Raw genomic sequence first — 21,044 nt, 5'->3', positions numbered from 1 at the left:
ATTGAACTATCCAACAGTTGGAATACAAAGTTTATATCTTACCAAACAGTAAATAAAAATTTAAGAAATATGTAATATTACACAAACTAGACATTTTACTTGCTAAGAGTCGCAATTTGAACAAAATTGTAGTATATTTATTTCAATGCTTACCAAACGTAATTGCAAATTTTCTATATCTGACCCAGAACCACTATTTACAACAAGGTAATCCAATGAAGTGTTGACGGAACCTTCATATATCCTTAAGCACATCGTTATAAAAACGAAAACGTCTTAATAACAGATATAATTTTGTCAGTCAAGTTTTTGAAACATGCAGGTTACACTTACGTTGATAAAAAGATGTTACTTGGTTCTGTTATTGTCCTTTTCACGATCGTGAAGATAAGTTCAAAGTTTTTAACAATGACAAGTAACTAAAACTGGCGCGGGAAGATGTTGGCAAGAGTCTAGCTTCTTAGAACCGGAAACTTGGAAGAACTCCTCGCAGCATGATTTCACCCACGTGACTAGAACGTTTGGCAAGGTGCACGTATAGGAGACAAAAGAATTGTGAAATGTTATTATAAATAGTACTAGATATCAAGAATCGGTCTAAAAGCACGTACGGAGCTGAGAGGAAGGCAGGATAACTTACCATAAGAGTACATAGTTTTTGTAAGAGATAACTTACCCTCATAGTACACAGTGTTTGTTAGGAATTGTACTATTTGTCTGTTGATCGACACAAACAACCCTGGAGCTTGAAAAAGAAGTTATGACCTTTGGCAAAGCCACAGTCTCTAGTCTTCTCACGTCTTCTCCAAACAGTGACCCTGACCTCTTTTGGACAGAACGAACAGAAAAGATATGGTGCAGAGAAATGTGTTTAGGATCTGGAATCAGTCTGACGGAAGAGAAAGACGTTCGGTCTTATCCCTCCAGTCCTAATCTGAGATCGATAAGACGACATCCTAATGGTCCTGTTGGCAGATCCCAGTCTATGCGAAATGCTCGCCGGATTCGACCTCCTGACCACTTAAGACAGAGAAACTCTAGCATACCCAGAGAAGAATCTGCTTCACCACCCATCCACCACCCTTCTCCAATCTACCCCAAACTACTACTTCAGCAAGAAGGAGATTGGGAACGTCTGAGAAACTTTTCAGCCACTTCTAAGGGGGTCATAAACAGGGGGGACTCCTTTCGATCAAAGAGTCATAGCGCTTCGAACATTTCCAATCTAGAGCCGCATCAGGAACCAGCAAGAATAATGGGTCAGATATCACTACCAAATACAACATCTGCCTCGGCGTGTGCTAGCGAGAATAGGAAATACCAGGTTCTGATTATTGGTAGTCCAGATGTCGGAAAGACTTCCCTAATCATCCAGTTTGCCACGTCAGAATATATCAGTGCTTATGAAGCCTCTATGGGTGAGTAGAAACTCCAAGTAATCTATAAGTCTATGTTCTTAAGTTGAAGATAAATTAGTGTTAATTACTTTAGAAGTATAAGTTAAAGTCTTTTTTCTTAAAAACTATAAATCAACCAAAATTCAACCCCTGGCACGCTTGGTTAAGAACATGTTTAAATTACAACAACAACAAGAAGATATGAGTTAGTCTGGAATTAATATTGTCTTTTCTCAAGGATGAGTTTGTAAAAGTTAGGCCTAAAATCTACAAGAAGCGGGACAATCAAAGCTCTCAGTGGCGGTAAAATCAAACATACCATAAAACAATGCAACTAACACTGTGTTCCATAACAAACTCAATCCCAGATCTTATCTTTATAGTAATCATCTGTGTATAAATAACTGAGGACTACTAGTACAGACAGATGCTAGATTTGTTGTCTAACCTACAGTAGACTGATTTGTTATCTAACTGACATATTGGTCGTGTAATAATAGATAAGATTACGGTGTGACTGACTTTAAGAAAACTGTACCTAGAACCAGTAAATGTAAGGACAAAAAGAGGACAACAAAGAAGTCGTCTCGATGTGGTACGAATCTCTACTACAGCAAAGAAAAGAAAGATTCCAGATGAACCAAACAGGAAACAGAGGATTTTGTTTTGTTTTGAATTAAGCACAAAGCTACACAATGGGCTATCTGTGTTCTGCCCACCACGGGTATCGAAACCCGGTTTTTAGTGTGTATGTCCGCAGACATACCACTGTGCCACTGGGGGGCAGGAACAGAGGATACCAAGATATCCTGAGTGAAGTGTGATAAGGATGAGGGAAGTACTAAAATAATGATGAAGCAGGGACGACCATACCGTGCGGGACGGTCGTCTTTGGTAGGATAGAAACAACTAAAGAGGTACTCGGCTGAAATAGAAGAAAAGAAATAACACGACACAATGATGCCTGGGTCATGAACTACACAGCCATGTTAGACTTCCGGATCTGATAGGATACCCCAAAACCTACCAAAATAGTTATATTTTCTGCCGCTAGTTCAGACATGACTTATTAATTTTCATTACAAAATATTATTTGTGTTAAAGAATACCTAAAATACATGAACTGTGGATCTGTAGTGAATATTGTTTGACTAAATATTATTCCTCTTACGTTGAGTTTGTATATTTGTTATTTGCAAAATAATAATAATATATAAATATATAATAATAAATAATAAACCACACGTAAATAATAATAAAAGCAGAATTCACTTTTCGTCAAGTGAAAATGACGTGTTTGTGGCTTTCGTATGAATATTGAGTTCTACAAAACAATACACCGTTTTAACAAACGTCTTGACATAGCAGTAATCACTTTATAAACCTACAGATTTCCATTCAATATTGATAGAGTTCTCAACGTATATTTTTGACAGAGGACACTGACAAGTCTGTAACCGTTGTTCTTAACGGTCAGGAATCCGAGCTCGTATTTCTCGAACGTTCTTTCCTGCGGACCATGGTAAGTTGTTATCTAACACAGTAATCTGTTGTCATTAAACCTACATTTTAAAACACAGTGGTATCTCGGTTCTCGAAATTAATCCGTTCCAGAAGGCTGTTCGAAAATCGAATCAATTTTTCCCATAAGAAATACTGTAAATTAAATTAATCCGTTACAGATCTCCAAAAATTATGCATTATGAAACATTTTAAGTAAAAATATTGCTTATTTATACCTGTATAATAATACTTACATGTCAACCACAAAAACTATAAACACGATAAAAAACAATAAATGAAAATTTAACTGCGCTTTACCTGTGCTGAGGAGAGCTGATGGAGTAACTGAAAGGTGGTGAGGAACGTGGAGAGTAGGGGGATTATTATTGTTTAGTAGGGGAGTCACCTTCCATAAAAACGTCAGTCAACTCTCCTTCTGGGGTTCTTTCTCTTTTCTGTCTCTTTGCACCGCTACAACCTGCTTGAGACTCACTGGACCTATTTCTAACTAAAAACTTGTCTAATGACGTTTGTTTCTGCCTGCATTTTAAAATGTTTCTGAAGTAAGACATAGCATTGTCATTGAAAAGGTTTATGCTGCAGTTTGTTACAGCTTTATCGAGGTGAAATTTTTCCACAAAACTTTATAACTCTCCCCATTTTCCACACATTTCCTTGATTAGTGAACTAGGAACATCCTCCCTTCCCACCTCCTCATCTGAAGACACTTCCTCAGTTGCCTTCTGTTGCTGCTCCTTCTGAAGGTCTTGGAGTTCTTCCGTGGTGAGCTCAGGGTTGTGGTCTTCCACCAACTTCTCCACATCATCACCACTCACATTCAAGCCCATACACTTGCCTAGTGAGATAATATCCTGGAGAACAGGCTCAGCCTCAAAGCCTTCAAGTCTCTATCTGCTACTGAATCTGGCCACAATTTCTTCCAGGCCGAGTTCATGGTCCTCAAAGACCCTTCCCTCCAGGCTTTGTCTCTGATCCTCAAGCAATGGAGGATATTAAAGTGATTTTTCCAGAACTCTCTGAGGGTTAACTCTGTGTCAGAGGTCATTTCAAAGCACCTTTGAAACAGTGCTTTGGTGTAGAGTTTCTTAAAGTTCGATATGACCTACTGGTCCATGGGCTGAATGAGAGGAGTCGTGTTAGGGGGCAAGAGTTTCACTGTAATGAAACTGTACTCCTCCACCAACCCGTCCTCAAGTGTGGTGGGTGAGCAGGTGCATTGTCCATCACAAGAAGGGCCTTGAGTAGCAACTGTTTTTCCGTGAGATAATTCTTTACACTTGGGGCAAACACTTCATGGACCCACTCCATAAAAACTGCCTGGTTACCCATGCTCTACTCTTAGCCCTCCACATGACATTTAGTTTACTTTTCAGGACATTATTTTTATTAAAAACCCTCGGGTTCTGAGAATGGTAGACAAGCAAAGGCTTAAGTTTTAAGTCCCCACGTCCGCACTTGCATAACAATAGAGTTAGCCTGTCCTTCATTGGCTTATGTCCTAGCAGTGCCTTCTCCTTGGTGATGTAGGTTCTCTTTGGCATTTTCTTCCAAAAGAGGCTTGTCTCATCACAGTTGAACACTTGTTGGAGAATAAAACCCTCAGCTTCTGCATAGCCCTTAAATTCCCTAACAAATTTATCAGCAGCGTCTTTGTTAGAACTGGCACCCTCCCTGTGTCTCACCACACTATGTATGCCACTTCTCTTCCTAAACTTTTCAAACCACCCTTACTAGCCTTAAAGGCATCACTTGTATCAGGGGTATTTCTCAGGAGGTCAGCATGCAACTGCTTTGCTTTCTCACAAATGATGGTCTCAGAAATGCTATCACCAGCTAACTATGTTTCGTTTACCCAAATCAACAACAGTTTTTCTACCTCTTCCATTGTTTGTGATCTTTGTTTCGTAAGCACTGTCACTCCTTTTGCAACATCATCTCTTTTGTTGACCTCTTTATTTTTCAGTATGGTGCAAACTGTAAACTTCGCCATACCAAACTGTGTAGCACGGTCAGACACACGAACACCACTCTCACACTTCGCTATGAGATCTTTTTTCACCTCTATTGTGGCTCTAACAACTTTTCTTTTTGGTTTGGTGCTTTCATAATCCTTCTTTAATCCCATGGCGACTTATTTAATCAGAATGTTTAGAAAAACAAAATAAAAACGAGATCGTTCACATCAGATTTTAGCGGGGGTGTGGACTGAGCGACAGGTGAGGGTAAAATGTTTTGGGCAAGCTTGGCATGGGCCGAAAATAGTCGAAGGGTCGTTCGGGTCATCAGTCGGGTTATTTCGGTGGTTCGGGCCACGACAACTTGGTTCGGGAATCGAGTTTATGTTCGACAACCGAGACATTTTTTCTCAAACAATATGTTCGAAAACCGAATTGTTCGAGAAGGGAGTCGTTCGAGAACCGAGGTACTACTGTACTTCTTTGTTCGCAAAATCTGACCGCAGTGGAAAGTTGTGTCACAAAGTCGTGGATGGTGTAGGGGTTGGGAAATAACTCCCCCTCCGATATTTCTTCCAACAAAAAACAAAATGGAACGAGAATTTTTTTCAGAAAAATAAAAATAATTAGAATATTAAATATAAACCAATCAAAACGATGGTGTGAGGTCTCTAGTTTTACTACAAGCCTAATGTGTCATTACTATTTTAATTTTAACCAATTAGTTCAACACTCTGTAATCATTTTGATAATTTGCTAAGGCATTTGTAAAATGTTAGAAAAATAACTAGCCGAAAATAATAAGTACAATAAAAATATTACTTTATATTTCTTTTATATTTAATGTAACAAAACCCGATAATTATCGATAAACCTGAAATGTTGTTCTCTCGTTGTAAATAAGTGTTAATACCCATATCAACCGTTGTGAGATACAGAGATAAACTGTTCTTCACACAGGATATGACGTCGATCCTCAAGCCTGATGTTGGTGCATGCGTATTAGTATATTCAGTAACAAGCAGGTCAAGTTTCCAAGATACAAAGGTTATCTTCGAACAACTGTCCAAGTGTGAAAATTTTGCGAGTAAATCGATAATTCTTGTGGGTAATAAGACAGATTTAGCTCGTTTGAGGACTGTCTCAACTGAAGGTAGGTTTTATATTATCTAAAAGCATAAGTTGGTAACATTAAAAAATAATTACTGTAATTCAACCTATGTTGTTGAAACAGTTTTTGACACACGGTAGCGTACTTTACCACCAAGACTTGAAATACTTCCTCTAAATTTTCATATTTTTAACCTAATTATGAGTCATTAATTTATCTTTTAAACACTCCACAATATTTGAATGTACAATAATTGATTACTGTTTCGAATGGTGGGCCTGGCATGGCCTAGCGCGTTAAGGGGTGCACTTCGTAATCTGAGGGTCGCGGGTTCGCGCCCGAGTCGCGCCAAAACATGCTCGCCCTCCCAGCCGTGGGGGCGTTATTATGTGACGGTCAATCCCACTTTTCGTTGGTAAAAGAGTAGCCCAAGAGTTGGCGGTGGGTGGTGATGACTAACTGCCTTCCCTCTAGTCTTACACTGCTAAATTAGGGACGGCTAGCACAGATAGCCCTCGAGTAGCTTTGTGCGAAATTCCAAAACAAACAGTTTCTAATGAACTTCAAGTAACTTTCCCAAATTCAGTCAAAACCACGTGTTAATATTTACATTTCAAGCAGTCTGTACCAAGTTGTTTGGCTCGTTTACTATTTTGAGCCTAGCATGGCCAGGTGGTTAGAGTCGTGGCTTTGAATCCCCGTCGTACCAAACATGCTCGCCCTTTCAGCCGTGGGGGCGTTAACGTGTGACGATCAGTCCCACTATTCGTTAGTAAATGAGTAGCCCAAGAGTTTCCCTCTAGTCTTACATTGCTAGATTAGGGACGGCTAGCTCAGAGAGCCCTCGTGTAGCTTTGCGTGAAATTAAAAAAACAAACAATACTATTTTGAATATATTTGTAAGTGAATTATTGGAATTTATAGATATATTTCAAATAGATTATGTTGCTATTTCAGCCGGCCGAACATTGGCAATGAACAAGGAATGCAAGTTCATCGAAACGTCAGCAGATGTGAATCACAATGTGGACGAACTACTTGTTGGAATACTTAGTCAGATCAGACTAAAAGCACAACACCAGGAGAGAGCTGTGGAAAACTTCGAGTTTAGACCATCGAATAGCGCAAAATGGAGGGCTAAAACTTTCATTAAGCGAATGATGTTTAAAAAAGATGTCTCGAAATCATGTGGTAATCTCCTTATTCTGTAAGGTTGAAATTTCAAACACTTTCAGGAAAACTGGAAGTTCAATATAATAAGGCGTGATTTGGTGAACAGACTTAGATACGTTCATCTCGTTCAGTGTGGAAGTTTTTAGTCATTTTGTGAAGTAATTTTCCCCGATTTGTATTCTACCAATAACTTCGACAGTCATATGCGATAAGTGGAAGGTTGGATGGTGATGAGTGGTGTTTACTATCTGCCTTCCCTCTAAGGATAGCTAGCGTTTATAACAGCTGAGTAGCTTTACACGAAACTCAACAAACAAAATTAGAATATGGAGCAAATGTACCAGGGGTTGACAGAAAGACAGCTTTATCGAATCGAACTATCTTGGTCACTTCTTTTCTATTTCACTAGATCATGCCTACAGTTAAAAATAAACAAAATCGTGTGCCGAAAACAACATAAAAATAATATTTTAAGTAATATAAGACAATGTTCTTTTCGGGATTAAATATTTTCATATATTAATCACCGTTTCTTACAAGTACAATTTCATTAGAAAATGTTACGTTTCGAAGTGGTTGGAGTTTGAATATTCAGTCGACTTTTTGTCGGATTTAATAACAATATAATCTTCACGGATTATTAAAAAATATATAACGATTATTCTACTTTCACTTGCACAAAATATTTCAAAATAAACTCAAGTTATACTGCCTCTTAATTAACGTTACTATTACAAAATATTAACCCTAATTAGGCTAACATAAAGAATTAAGCCTACTTTGTGTAATCCTTAGACACGTTTTGGAACATTAACCTACTGTTGAAAACATTCGGGCCTAACCCTATTTTTTTTTTCCGTTAGTGGTTGTTTACAGACATAAAAGAAAAATGCTGTTGTGGGTCGAACCAGCAAGAAGTTAGCTATATATATATATCCGTAGTTACCTTTTTCCTAGTTTGACCTATAACATTTCCTTTTATTATTTTCTTATTTTATGGTAGTCGATGACACATTTTGGGTCACTAAACCAGCTGATTCAACATTCCTAAAAGAAACTGAACCTGACATTTCGTAATTATGTGAATTCTTTATATCTTATTTTTGTCTATGGTGAATCTGGGACATTCATTTGATAACGTAACAATGAATTGTGGTTAATATATGAATAGAAATGTTCATAAAAAATGAAAAAGGTTAATCGGAAATAACAAAAAAATAGGTAAATACCTTTAATGTATTCTCCGGAAGAAGAATACTTAACTATTCGAAAACACTCGAGTTTTGAGCCTCGTTTGAAAACTGTTATAATGGTATGATCTTTATATTTCTGTCAGGAAGGAGGATGTGCAGTGGTATGAAAGTATGCTGCGACATAATTATAATTTATTTTATATCTTTAATTTGTGACAATTACAAACATTTATAGTCAACAGACTCAATATTTATGTTCCATGAAAAGTATGGATATAATAAGTAGGAAGTCAGAAAAGATGAACTAAAGAAATATTTTGCTAAATTTGTACCTCTTTTAACAAAACGGACCATACATGAAATCACCATGCGTCCATAGTTTTTAACAGTTGTCCGATATAATCATTATAAATTCAAAGTAAATAAAGAATAGAATTAATAACTAAAACGTATTTAAATATTAATCTTGAAAGCTGTTTTCATAATTCTTTAAGAGACTAAAATGTTTAATATTCTCATGTATGAAAACAGAACATTAATAAATACAAGTATCTTAATAAGAGTGTTTTCATCTTCATGAAGAGAAAGTCGTCCGCCTTTGGATCTACGCTCGAAATTGATGTTTACTACCATTCTTGGTTCATTGTCTTTGACTCGTTCAATCTTTATGGTTTAACTTCTATAGATTTAGAACCAGGCTAGTTCCCATATTTTCAAACTTTTATTGTACTTTAGACTTTATGCCAATTTTTTGAGGTATATGATATGATTTTATGCCTGTATGTTGCTGTGAAAAAACTTACATTTGAGATACTTTGAAATATTTTTAATCATTGTGAATGTCGGACTAATTTTTAGTTACATTTCAGTAAAAAAAAAAAAAAAGGCGAGACTCCTTTTTGAATCTAAATCCTAGTAGATGCACTTACCAAGTATGCTTGTGTGTTCTAAATTTCTCAAAATAAGAATATATTTTATGAAAATTTTGCATGAGCGAAATCAGAAAAAAAAGTCTTAAAAAGTACTTCGTGTAATTTCTTTAAAAAAAAAGTATTCATGTAGCAATTTACAGTGCCAAATTTCGTTTCACATTTTAAATTTTCTTCTATTGTAAATGTTGATTTGCTATTGTTTTTGAGACTTAATACATGTGGGTCTATTGTTTATTTTCGAGTGTTCGTTAAGTTCAAATGCGAGTCACTAGTACTTTTAGATAAGAGGGCTATCTATGCTAGGCGTCCCTAATTTAGCAGTGTAAGACAAGAGAGAAGGCAACTAGTCATCACCACCCACCGTCAATTCTTGGGCTACTCTTTTACCAACGAATAGTGAGATTGACCGTCACATTATAACGCCCCCACGGCTGAAAGGGCGAGCATGTTTGGCGCGAGGGGGATTCGAACCCGCGACCCTCAGATTACGAGTCGCACGCCTTAACACGCTTAGCCATGCCGGACCAAACTCAGTATTTAACAGATTTCGGTCTACATTTCACAATGAAATTTAAATTATTGTAATATGAATGGATAAAATCTAAATAGAACATACGCTAACATTTAGGAGGTAATCAAACAGGACGTGAAACTCGATAATTTGAATGTCTGTTAATGATTTTCATTTAATCATAAATCAAATAAAAATTCAAACGTGTAAATCATCTGTAATAAAACCACGAGGTGGTTCATTGGTAAGTTTTGGGATGCATATATATTTATATACCCCGAAAATTTTGGTTCGATCCTAAGTTGGCACACACAGATTAACTATTATGTAGCTTTACACTTAAACAAATACATAGTATTTTTAGTTAAACTTACTTTCAACTCGTTTTATTTTAGTGTTACGTAAAAGATGATCCTAAAAAAGAGCATGTCATGAAATAAGAGTTCATTTTTTTAAGTAGACGAACAGTTCTGATAACATGTAATGAATGAATTGCTATAAATACCTTGAGAACGTTGAGTAATTGATGCCTTTAAGTCGTCTTAAAATAGCAAGGTCTCCCGCTGGTACAGCCGTAAGTCTACAGATTTACAATGCTAAACCCGGGGTTCGATTCCTCTCAGTGGACTCAGCGGATAGCCCAATGAGGGTTTGCTATAAGAAGAAACAATAAAATAGAAAGAAGCAATGGTTTGGTTAATAGAAAATATATATCGATGAAAAGTATTCATTAATAGACACACAAAACATTTTTTATTATTGCAATTAATTTAAAACAAAAACTATGTTGCGTATATTAAAGCTTTATCAGAGATACTTTTAAACTTTATTTCTAATATCTTAATCAAAAATTTTGGTTGATGAAGTAACATCGCAAATTTTATAATTTTTTTCAAATAATAATATGTGTTTTCTGTATCGCTACATTACTAACTAAGACGTTAACTTCATTAAGGGTAGGGATTCGAATCCCAGTCGCACCCAACATGCTCGCTTTTTCAACCGTGGGGACGTTATGACGTTACGGACAATCCCACTCTTCGTTTGTAAAAGAGTAGTCCAAGAGTTGGCGGTGGGCGGTGATGACTAACTGCCTTTCCTCTAGTCTTACACTGCCAAATTAGGGACTGCTAGCGCAAATAGCCCTGGTGTAGCTTCACGCGAAATTCAAAACAAACCAAACCATTAAAGGGAATTCGTTTAGTGGTATATATATTTTTCTCAAATTGTTTTTATACGGATGATGTAAGTTTTATTACATATTTAAGACCCATTAAGATCTATTAAACCAAAACACTATGCTATTTAGGGCCAACATCTCAACTAAACTAGGTTTCTGCACGAAGCTAATAGTCTGTATGGGTATATTGGTCACATCATTGTTCGGCGCAATCTAGATGCGTCTATTGCAAGTTAGATCTCTTACTCGACTTAGCCAGAAAAGGCTAAAAAATTTAAGAAAACATACTAACCCGGCAACCAGGATCCAATATGACAGACTTTTAAAAATGTTGAGTAATATTTTTTTTCCGGAGCATAAGTTAGTTTTAACTATAAAATCAATTATAGTGGTTTATGTAAAGTATCGTGTCGCATGACCACACACTGGTGAAACTTTGACATAATTTTTAAAAGGCAAGCGATTTCGTAGGTCAAATGTTGTGATGTTTTTTAAGTATATGGCAGAATCTAGCAAATGAAATAATTAAGCCACTTGAAAATTTATTAATAAATTTTGCACTACTATTTAACATAATATTTTCTTCTACAGCTATTGATTTATATCTTCTGTTAATTTTGGCGCTCTATAAAGTAGAGAGAATATAATGACCGGTCTTTCTCAAAATTATAAAGCGGCTAAATTTTGGTTAAGAAAGTTTCAAGTTTTACAGTGCGGTATTTATGATCGAACTATCGATAAATCTATTATTATTTTAAGAGACAGTTACAACTAGGAGGAAGTTAAAATAAAAAGGCAATACTTTAAATTCCTGAAAATAACAATTTAGAAAATGAAATTTAGGGCAATCAGAGTCAAAAAAAGAGGTACTCAATTGAAATATTGAACTTACATCTGCCTTTAGAAAGTTTGTTTGTTTGTTTGTTTTGGAATTTCGCACAAAGCTACTCGAGGGCTATCTGTACTAGCCGTCCCTAATTTTGCAGTGTAAGACTAGAGGGAAGGCAGCTAGTCATCACCACCCACCGCCAACTCTTGGGCTACTCTTTTACCAACGAATAGTGGAATTGACCGTCAAATTATACGCCCCCACGGCTGGGAGGGCGAGCATGTTTAGCGCGACGCGGGCGCGAACCCGCGACCCTTGGATTACGAGTCGCACGCCTTACGCGCTTGGCCATGCCGGGCCTCCTTTAGAAAGAAATGCTTTTAATTTTCCGAAATTATTTTTCGAGAATATCGTTTGTAGCACATTTTAGCCTAATTCAATGTCTACTCCATGCACTAATATCCTCAAACTAGGCCCTCTATATATTTAATGGGTTACATCAATATTAATCAGATAGTAAAGTTTACAATACCGCGTTACTAGTGTGGGAAGATGAAGCAGCAGAAGACACTATGAGATACGAAAACAAAATCTAGATAAAATAGTTCTTCATCTATGATATGCGAGTATCATACAAATAAGAAAGAATTAACAAGCTATTTAATAACGTAAGAAAAAGCCAATAAATTGAACGCTTTCAGAAGGTACTTTTCTTTTCCAAGAAGAAGAACGAATAATTTTTTAAGAATAAAATGCTGCGGTTTTTATTTTCCCATAATTCTGAGATTTATGTTTTTAATGATTTTAAAAGGCTCAAGTTGCAAAAATTAGACTGTAGATATTTTTTCGGCACTTTGTTCTTTCATTCAAATAATTTAAATATAAACTGAAAATTTGGGCAGTTAAGTTAAAAAAAATTAGTTTCATTCTTGGTCGATTTCAGTACTTGTTGCTTTAAATCATTATTTATTGACTGTTGTTGTTTTTTGCAGTCTACGGCAGTAATTCAATTTTAAACGGATTTCTTGAACTATATATACGTTAAATATTCTGTTGCTTTTGACATGTTTATATATAGTGAGAATTATAATTATAGAACAACAATGGATGTTTATTTTGATAATTAAAAATATATGTAATAGGTGCCGCTTTTACTTTATTTAAATACGCTATTATATAGATGGCGTGGTAGATCTTGAGGGAAGGACTGTTTGATGTGGCTTTATTACCGGAAAGATTTCCAATAAATTACTTATAATAGAATAATTTTACGTATATCTCTAATGTTTTAAAGTTTATAAAAGGTTTTCGTTTCTTTACTGAATATATAAAATGATTCAAAAGCGGAAGCCAAATGAACGAAACGGTAGTGTGAAAAATGTCTTGCCTTCCTTATGGGCTCGGGCAACAACACCAGGATCTAAATGGCCTGATAAGGTAATACTAATAGTATTGTACATTAATCTAGTGTATATTGAAATATCTTTGTATTTTTGTTTCTAAGAAAAAAGTGTAAAATATTTAAGTTATCGAACTAAATTATATAGACTGATTAACGCTGTTTTGTGTATAGTGCTTATGTTATTTGAATTAACTTGTGTGGTTTAATACTAATAGTCACATAAGTTAGTTCCATTACGAACACTGTTTGTACAGACTTAAAGTGAAATAGTATGTTTTGTGCAGTTTCGTAGTATACCTGTTTATCCTGTCATAAATTAAATCCATTAATTCTAAGTGTCATAATTTTAATTTTTCATCAAAGTATTGCCATGTATTTAGTTTTTCTTGTCTGTTTTTATCATCTTAAAAACAAATTTTTTTTTCACTGCCCGTCAGTTTTAGCTCTAGATGTTTGTAGCATTGATAAGTATATCAGTTCTATTTAAACTAGTGCAACAGCCAGTTACAAAAATAATTTTCTTCAGTATTTCAAGAAATACCATAAAGTTCAACAAAACATAGCTCTTATTCTAATACAAATATAAATGTGTGTACTTGAGTTGGCTATATTTTTATGACAAAACAGAAAATCTGAAATGCTTGAATCTCAGTAATAAATATTTATACAATACAGACAGACATCTTAAAATATACTGTATCAGTGCTACATTATTATACAGATAGGAAATGAAACAAATGAAAAATGAGGTAGCAATATTTGAAGAAACTATTCTAAAGATAAAGGACTTAGGAATAATATAATGCAGTAGAGTAGTTGGAAACATTGTACTCTTGTCTCATAATACAGTATAATTTTACACAGTAATAATGTACACAGTAATTATAATTTTTTGATTGTTTACTAATAAAATAGAAATGTCACTTTCCACAACATGTTGTCAAAGTTGTGAAGTATATTGTGATTGAACGTAGAGACTTTACTGACTCCAGCCATTTCATTGTTACCTTAAATTATTCCAAATTCCCTTCATCCTTGTAGGATAGGTTCTTTAAATATTGCTGTTTTATTTGTGAAAATTGTACAAGTTTCCAGTTTGTGACAAACTTTGTATTTCGTTCTCACAAGATACTTTGTATTTCTAATAATACAATACTGGTACGGATTGTTTTGGATATTGTTTGAAAATGTGCATTATGTTTGTGTTGTGCAATATTTAATGTTGAGGTTCAGGTGTGTCAGACATTTTGTTTCATAATGATATCTTAACTCAGTTGTAAACTTTGTGTTGATGACATGTTTAGTTTTCGATATTTCTTGAAATACTAAGCTACCAAAGAAGGTTGTGTTTGTAATGGGCCATTGCACAAAACTTAATACGGTGTGTTTAGGGCTGTGATCATGATTATTATTCATCTACTTCAAAATAATATGAAATTTAGTTTCAGAGATTTGTGATACATTTAAAGCAGCTTATCAAATAGGCTGTGAGATCTTAACTTTGATGTGCAAATAAGTAATCAAATCCCTTGGAACTCAAGACTTTTACTGATTGCATGGAGGAATTTATGTAGATACATATATTAACACTTTCACTGTTACTGGACATGTACAGGGTGGCCCGTAAGTCCCTACCCATTCATATGTTATTATGTTATATTAAGTTACGCATGAATTGTAATTTTTTTCTTTTTTGTCAGAGAAATATGGCCAATTTAAGCCCATTTACTCTTGAACTTGTCTCGCAGAACATGGCATCGCATAATATTATGCAGCGAGAATGAGGGACAGCAAACAGATACACTGGATACATAAGATATATGGATGGGTAGAGACTTACGGGCCACCCTGTACATACATCCAAGGGTGTATTAGCCAGTGCTACTGACATACATGGGCAAAAGCTAAACCATTGGAGTAAGTGCATTTTATTGGATTTAGCACACATTAGAAGTCTTCTCTCGTAGAAATATGACTTGATTGTAGGTTAGTCTGTTGGATAACAGTGCTCGTTTAGAGTCTCAGAAAAATGTAGATGGAGAAGAGTTATTGAATAAATGAGATAATCTAGAGTTTGTCAGAAAGTGGAAAAGGTTATTTTTCAAGTGGATAAAGTAACAATGATAGGGTATCAGATGCCTCCAGTTTATTGAATGAATCATTAATTGAAAATGAAGACCTTGAGCCTTATACTGTTGCTGGTCCTGACAAATGGTACCAGGTCTAGTGATGCTGGTATAGCCATGAAGAAATTACAAGTCGCTGAAATCCAAGGGTTAAAAGTTAGCATTTCTCTCTCTTTGTTGATGAGGAATTTTGTGACATTTTAGATAGTGAAACAGATATACATTCTGAAGAGTTGCATCTTTTGTTAGAATGTACAGGAAGAGTAGATCATAGTCACGAGAACATCCTCTTGCAAACACCACCACCAGTAATATCCTTCTATCAGATAAAGCATGAAGTTTCATCAGCTCCAAGTTTGTTCCTGAAAAAGAAAGGTCTACCTTCTGAAAGTGCTTATGTTATAGGTTTTTTCTATGACTTTGTATCAAGAATTCTTGAATCTGTTTGTTTTTCTGACATCATTATTGTACTATTAAGATATACCCAAAAACTGTGAAAAGATATGGTACTGACATTAGTTAGATAAATACGTATATGGTACAGATGTTAGGTAAATGTGTATACACCCATTAATACTCCATCTAATGTAATTTAGATTATTTAAATGTTGATAATAATAATAAAAAACAGTGGGACGTGTCACAGTTGTTGATTTCTGAGGTGCCAATAAACATAACATATAAACCTGTAATACTTAAAACGATTCAGATTTGTAGAAAAATAGAGAATGAAACATGTATAACTGTAGTAGAGGAAATAAATAAATAATGGAGTTTACCTTCACTGTAGTAAGAATAATCTTTATAATTTTGTAAATAATGCCTAATTCTGTTTCTTTATGGTTATTAAAACCCTTCTTAAGAAATTTCTCAGGTTTTTATAATTATAAAGTATTCTATTTTTTGTATGTTTTTTCTGTATGAATTGAATTGTCAGTATATTTGGAAACCTTAAAAAGGAGAATTATCTACATGTATTATTTATGTAAATAAGCAAATTTTGGATTGATACAGTACTATGTTATGACTTGTGTATCTTCACAAAGTTTGGCAAGCTTTCAGTAAACATAAGACATTTGTATAGAACAAATGTTATCTTTATTTTGTTAAAAACCTCACATGTAAAGTAACATAAATTAACATTTATCAAAACAGATATTAACTTCCTTTTATTTCTCATGGTAGCTACCAGTCATTTGATGAAACATAAGAATTTGGAAAAGACAGTTTTAAGTATAAGTACTTTAAGACAATGTTATTAATATAGATAATAAATTACAGATAAAATGGTCATGTGCAGTAGCAAACCATTAGTAAGACTTCTACATCCAGATACATATTGTATCAACAGCTATAAGATCCACATTTATGTTTTACATGCTTGTTTAGTAAAACTTCTACATCCAGACACATATTGTATCAACAGCTATAAGATCCACATTTATGTTTTACATGCTTGTTTAGTAAAACTTCTACATCCAGACACATATTGTATCAACAGTTATAAGATCCACATTTATGTTTTATGTGCCTGTTCAGTAAAACTTCTATATCCAGATACATATTGTATCAACAGCTACAAGATCCACATTTATATGTTTTACGTGCCTGTTCAGTAAAACTTCTATATCCAGATACATTTTGTATCAACAGTTACAAGATCCACATTTATGTTTTACGTGCTTGTTCAGTAAAACTTCTACATCCAGATATATATTGTATCAACAGTTATGAGATCCACATTTATGTTTTGCGTGCCTGTTCAGTAAAACTTCTATATCCAGATACATATTGTATCAACAGTTACAAGATCCACATTTATATGTTTTACGTGCTCATTCAGTAAAACTTGCATCAGCTGCTCTGTTCTAGTTCTTTACATCCTTATACTCAGTTCTCATCTCTCTACCTTTGTTATCAAGATATTCTTCTGTTGTACTCCATACTTTTCCAACCCAAATCACACACTGATTCTTGGTCAGTCCATATTTTGCACCTCCCTGTCCTTTGTTTTCTTCTTTTGGCAACTTAATCCTGAAATCCATGTTTGGTACCTGTCATTACAACCATCTAGTGTTTGTTTGTGATGTGTTTGTCCATATCCAAATTTCTGTCACTGACATTACCAGAGTATAATATTTTCTGTTTGCAGTTTTTACAGTGACATCTCTTAAGTTCTAGTGAGTATCTTACTAAAATTGTTAAAATCTGTTCTTGCTACTGATCACTGCTTTCTTACTGCCATCTTACTTTTACTTTCCAAACTTGAACCTTTATTCTCTAGTTCTGTTCTGCATGTATTTACTAACAGCTGTCACTAACCAAAGAAGAGATTGCAGATTTCAGGCAATGACTGCCCACTCCTGAACTCAAACATTTGGAAGTTGAAACTGTACGATTGGTCTGCCATAACTTTAACCCCACTATGAATCCTATGAGATTTTCAGCTGCAGTGAAGCATCTGACCACTGCTGATGCACAATCATTGTCTCTAATACCTCAGGCAGGAATCATATCCTTGATTTGTTCTGTTGCTGGTTTCAGTGAACTGTTTTTCATCATTAAGGGACTATTTTATAACTGCCCTGTTTGATTCCATTTTAAAACTTCAGATTTAATCTTCATAACCAATCATGAGTTGTTCTACAGCTAATTTGTGGATCTAGATTTTTGGTAGTAATAATCTATATGGGTAAAGGTACTTGCTAAGCATGATATAAATATGGATCTAACACCACCTGAGAAACATTAATGAATGACGTATAATACTGACAAAAAACAAATAGGACAAAGTTGTCATATGCAGATGACTGAAATAACATCTATGGTTGCCCAAAGACACTAAAATAGTTACTATTTAAAGCAGTAAATTTGCTATTTTAAATATTCAAACATCTGTTTTAAAAATGAAAATAAATGAATTTCTTTATTTCAGGATGAATTTCTTGATGTCATTTATTGGGCCAGACAGGTGATTGGAATAATTATTGGAGTCTTATGGGGTTTATTACAAGTGAAAGGATTTATAGGAATTTCATTGTAAGTCAGCAGTAATTTTACATTAAAATTTGAAGAAAGAGATGCTATCTTCTGATTTATACATCAACACAGATTCTGTATTTGTAAAAGCTCTTTTTCAGTTAATTTAAATGTAAAAATTTTATTGTAGAAATGCTCAAGCTATGAATAATTTCCATTTGTTCTGTGATAAATTAAAATAGTTGCTTATCCAGTTCCACGATTATAGTGTCATCAGTTTTGGTTGTAAACGTGAGTTTTTTATTGTCTATTAAAGTTAAGTGTATTAGGGTTTACACTGATTTTATAAAAGTTGCATGAAATGTGTCATAATAAGGTCGATATTGTATTTCTTGTCAGAATATGTCTAAACTACCCTGACGAAAACTAATAGGCCTTTTATTTTATACTTCAGAATACAGTATTTATTTCAGTTGTTTAAAATACTTCTGTTTTTATTGAATATGTTTTATGTTGACCTGGCATGATCCTTTGATCTGTATTTAAAAATAAAATGTTTACTGAGACTGTTCAGTTTTGTGCTGACCCCAGGTCTTGTCTGCTCAGTTCTGTGACTGAAGTGCTGTTATGTTCTTTTCACTGGAAAATCTAAATATTACTAGTATCATGATTTCACAACAGTCGATGTAATTCTTTACTAGCATAAGGCATTTTTACTATAATGCTGTACGCAGATTAGTCTTTTTATAAACAAGTCACCGTTAAAAACACTTTTTCATATAATTTTACTGACACTTTTAGAGTATTGGCTTCTTTAAGTAAAGAATAGTTCTCAAGTAAATATATTTTACTAACGACGTCTGATCTAAACTTCATAAGTTCTAACGAAAAGATCCATTGATAAACCCTGACTACAGTGAATTAATGTTTTCAGGTTCTGTTTGATGAATGCCCTTGTTGTCTATGTTTACACTAGTATATTTCATAAAGTGGACGAAGAGGAATTTGGAGGCCTTTGGGAATTGGTAAAAGAAGGATTCATGACATCTTTCGCTGGTTTTCTTGTAAGTTATGTAACTCAGCTAATCAATAGTTAATGTACTCTCCTGCTGTTCTCAGTTGCATGTGTAAAGCAGTAGTTACTCAGTATTTGAAAACACACAAGGGATAAATGGTTTTTCTCGTATTTAAATACTTGGTTACTTGTGCTTAAAAGACATGACTATGGTTCAACATTCTGTAAAGTTAAAATTATAACACTGGGGAACACTCATTTTGTTGCATTTAAAAAACCTTTCTATAGTCAATTTGAGTGTGTTGATTTCAAATCTGAAGTCGGTTTTTGTGTGCAAGCTACAGATTTTATGCAATTTGACATTTTTATTTATTTTTTAATGTTTTGTTATTATAGGAATAGCTTATCAATTTGTTTGTGTATTTTATTCAGGTAGGAATTTGCGTTTGTACACTTCATCTGGACAATCTCGTTTAATGCTCCAGCAGTAGTCAGCCATCATACTTTTGTCCCAGCGCCCTTGGTAGCATTCTTCCATGACCTTTAGGTCTTGGTGGAATCGTTCTCCTTGTTCGTCACGCACAGCCCCCAGGTTGTCAGGGAACTTATCAAGGTGGCTGTTCAAAAAATGGACGTGAAAATGCTTATACATGGTTTACGCAAGTTCACATTTGTACAATTTCATTAACCTCAAATTGCATACAAACAAGAGCTTTTAGAGAAAAACTAATTTCAGATTTGAAATCAGTGCCTAAAACTCCTTCAGAATCAGTTAAAATATCCAATGCAACTCAAAGTTACTGAAAAAGTGTTCCCCAGTGTAACCCATAAAAGAATTGATATTAAGACAAAAATTGTCCAGGTGATCACATTTTCTGTGCATGTTTAAGGAAATTCTAACTTTACCCATTATCAAATAGTTCTTGGTTACTGTTATCATCTGAAGCAAGTAACATTTGTACACCTGATCATTGGGTTTGAGACTAGTATTAATTTATTTACAGGTAACCTGGATTATGGTGTATTCAGTAATCACGTATGAATAATTAGTAGAAGCTATTAGTGATTTGTAAATACAGTGTTCTCCTCATCATGGTAACATTCCTCACCAAGAAACCCATCAAGTTGTGAGAGACCTTTTATACAAAGAAGCAACTGACATCACTTAGAACCAGATTCTGTACTTGTTGGCTTACTATGATAGTACACTATTGTATTTTTTATAGTTATTGTGATAAGAGATATTTCCAGCAGCAAGTGGATAGATAATTCAACATTTATTATATCTATGCAGAATAACAAGTGTCATCTTATGTTCCAGGTTGCCCTAGTGTGGAGTAAAATTTGTGTTGTGACAAAGATGGTTTGAGGTAGAACAAAAATAAACCCAATAAAACAGCTGAAGAATGCAAAAGCAGTATTTATAATGGCTTTAAAGGAAGAGGAAATATTCAAGGTTTCACCATGAAATTTTATTTTGCAAGTTAATCAGAGCAAATTTCTTAAAGTAGACATGTTGTCAGAATGTTAAAGATTTGTTGACTTAGTTAATGTAACGTTCATTACTTATTCTTTTGGGATTGTGGAAAAGGAAGAACAAGTTATTACACCCGACAATTTACAGAAAGTACGATTCGTATCTTATGTTATACATTTGTAGACAATTATGCATATCATTTAAGTTTTGTAATAAACCAATTTTTACAGTGAACGGTGT

At 34.4% G+C, this 21,044-nt stretch overlaps 2 protein-coding genes across 4 annotated transcripts; both read left to right on the top strand.

Annotated features, from left to right (window-relative positions):
* Window positions 1-574: 574 nt before the first annotated feature.
* On the top strand, window positions 575-8,910 carry LOC143257541 (GTP-binding protein REM 1-like). The gene is made up of 4 exons (XM_076516361.1): window positions 575-1,418; window positions 2,834-2,919; window positions 5,837-6,029; window positions 6,945-8,910. Exons 1-4 carry the CDS (start codon window positions 761-763, stop codon window positions 7,196-7,198), a joined length of 1,191 nt encoding a protein of 396 aa, XP_076372476.1. The 5' UTR covers window positions 575-760; the 3' UTR covers window positions 7,199-8,910.
* A 4,071-nt stretch (window positions 8,911-12,981) lies between these two features.
* On the top strand, window positions 12,982-21,038 carry LOC143257558 (GEL complex subunit OPTI). Of its 3 annotated transcripts, none has more exons than XM_076516423.1 (4): window positions 12,982-13,242; window positions 18,269-18,372; window positions 19,247-19,376; window positions 20,649-21,038. In XM_076516423.1, exons 1-4 carry the CDS (start codon window positions 13,138-13,140, stop codon window positions 20,694-20,696), a joined length of 387 nt encoding a protein of 128 aa, XP_076372538.1. In that variant the 5' UTR covers window positions 12,982-13,137; the 3' UTR covers window positions 20,697-21,038. The 3 variants fall into 3 exon arrangements, with proteins under 3 accessions (XP_076372538.1, XP_076372552.1, XP_076372546.1); XM_076516437.1 differs by having other exon boundaries at window positions 20,332-21,038; XM_076516431.1 differs by lacking the exon at window positions 20,649-21,038 and adding an exon at window positions 19,760-19,937.
* The last annotated feature ends 6 nt before the right edge of the window (window positions 21,039-21,044 follow it).

This window comes from Tachypleus tridentatus, chromosome 1 (genome assembly GCF_004210375.1).
Source record: "Tachypleus tridentatus isolate NWPU-2018 chromosome 1, ASM421037v1, whole genome shotgun sequence".
NCBI classification, from domain to species: domain Eukaryota; kingdom Metazoa; phylum Arthropoda; class Merostomata; order Xiphosura; family Limulidae; genus Tachypleus; species Tachypleus tridentatus.
Note: the sequence above shows the minus strand (reverse complement) of the source record. Positions and strands in the feature narration are given on the sequence as shown.

Coding starts and splice junctions, on each gene's coding strand:
- LOC143257541 (XM_076516361.1), top strand. CDS start 761: ATGACCTTTGGCAAAGCCACAGTCTCTAGTCTTCTCACGTCTTCTCCA. Junction 1,419..2,833: donor TGCTTATGAAGCCTCTATGG/GTGAGTAGAAAC, acceptor TATTTTTGACAG/AGGACACTGACAAGTCTGTA. Junction 6,030..6,944: donor GAGGACTGTCTCAACTGAAG/GTAGGTTTTATA, acceptor TTGCTATTTCAG/CCGGCCGAACATTGGCAATG.
- LOC143257558 (XM_076516423.1), top strand. CDS start 13,138: ATGATTCAAAAGCGGAAGCCAAATGAACGAAACGGTAGTGTGAAAAAT. Junction 13,243..18,268: donor GATCTAAATGGCCTGATAAG/GTAATACTAATA, acceptor TCTTTATTTCAG/GATGAATTTCTTGATGTCAT. Junction 18,373..19,246: donor GGATTTATAGGAATTTCATT/GTAAGTCAGCAG, acceptor TAATGTTTTCAG/GTTCTGTTTGATGAATGCCC.